We start from the raw sequence: 951 nt of genomic DNA, 5'->3' as shown, positions 1-951 counted from the left end.
CCCCCAAATCTAATCACAATACACTGCCAAGAAATAAGTGGTTAATTGTTCCTGACCCCTTCATCTGTTCCCAAAATACGTCAATACTTGAAAATTGCTACACATCGGGTTAACTTAGAATCAATTCCAAAACCTTATATGTATCTCAAATTCCAAGTGTTTTAAACCCAAGAGATGCATCGAGTGGTTTAAATTCAAGAGATGCACCAACACAGGAGGAAAATCCAGAAACAGAAGGAAAATCCAGAAAGACTCTTATACCTTGTGGTAGTCTTGCCCACACCACCTTTTCCGCCCACGAACACCCATTTTAGCGTCTTTTGTTCAATGATATTGGCAAGACTTGGCTCTAAAGGTTGGTCTAAGTCACCGAGGGTCTCGTCTGCGACTTCTTCTGCCATCTTAATCTATTTTATCTATGAAAAAGAATGAAAAAACTCGAATTCTCTCCCGACTTCCAAATTCTTGTTGCTGTTGGGAATACAAGCGTAACGATATTTATGTATCCGATGTAACCTCTCCTTGATATCACATACCTCTAATAGTGTTTTATTCTACTTCAATACATTTCTTCAATATATCTTTTAATTTACGAAACGATGTTAACCGACTGAATAAATAATGATTTTTTTTTTCTTTTATAAAAGGGTCATGCGTATATCGTTAGCACTCGTATCCCTGCGATGGTAATTAAATGATTGCTCCAAATAGTTTCAATTATGATACTGAGTTGAACGGTATCATACCAATTATTGAACCATATGTCAGCTGTTGCAGAAGATAGGCGCTAAAACTGGTGCTATTTTTGCCAACACGACTGTCTAAAAATTCACGTAAAACAGTGACGTGTCTCGGTTCCTAAAGTTGCGGAGCGTAAAATGATATGCAAGTTCTTTCACATCCTATACATGTGTTAGCATGTCTTGTCAACACACACACTTATATGTATAC

At 37.2% G+C, this 951-nt stretch overlaps 1 protein-coding gene across 1 annotated transcript in view; it reads right to left on the bottom strand.

The window, feature by feature from the left end:
* Positions 1-498, bottom strand: part of LOC119592509 (ATPase ASNA1 homolog) — a 14,858-nt gene extending 14,360 nt beyond the window's left edge. The window contains 1 exon segment of the mRNA XM_037941358.1: positions 262-498. Coding sequence (XP_037797286.1) covers positions 262-401 — 140 coding nt within the window. The 5' untranslated portion in view covers positions 402-498.
* Positions 499-951: the final 453 nt, after the last annotated feature.

Source organism: Penaeus monodon, chromosome 30, assembly GCF_015228065.2.
Source record: "Penaeus monodon isolate SGIC_2016 chromosome 30, NSTDA_Pmon_1, whole genome shotgun sequence".
Lineage (NCBI taxonomy): Eukaryota > Metazoa > Arthropoda > Malacostraca > Decapoda > Penaeidae > Penaeus > Penaeus monodon.
The sequence above is the reverse complement of the archived record's forward strand: the minus strand, read 5'-3'. Positions and strand labels throughout refer to the sequence as shown.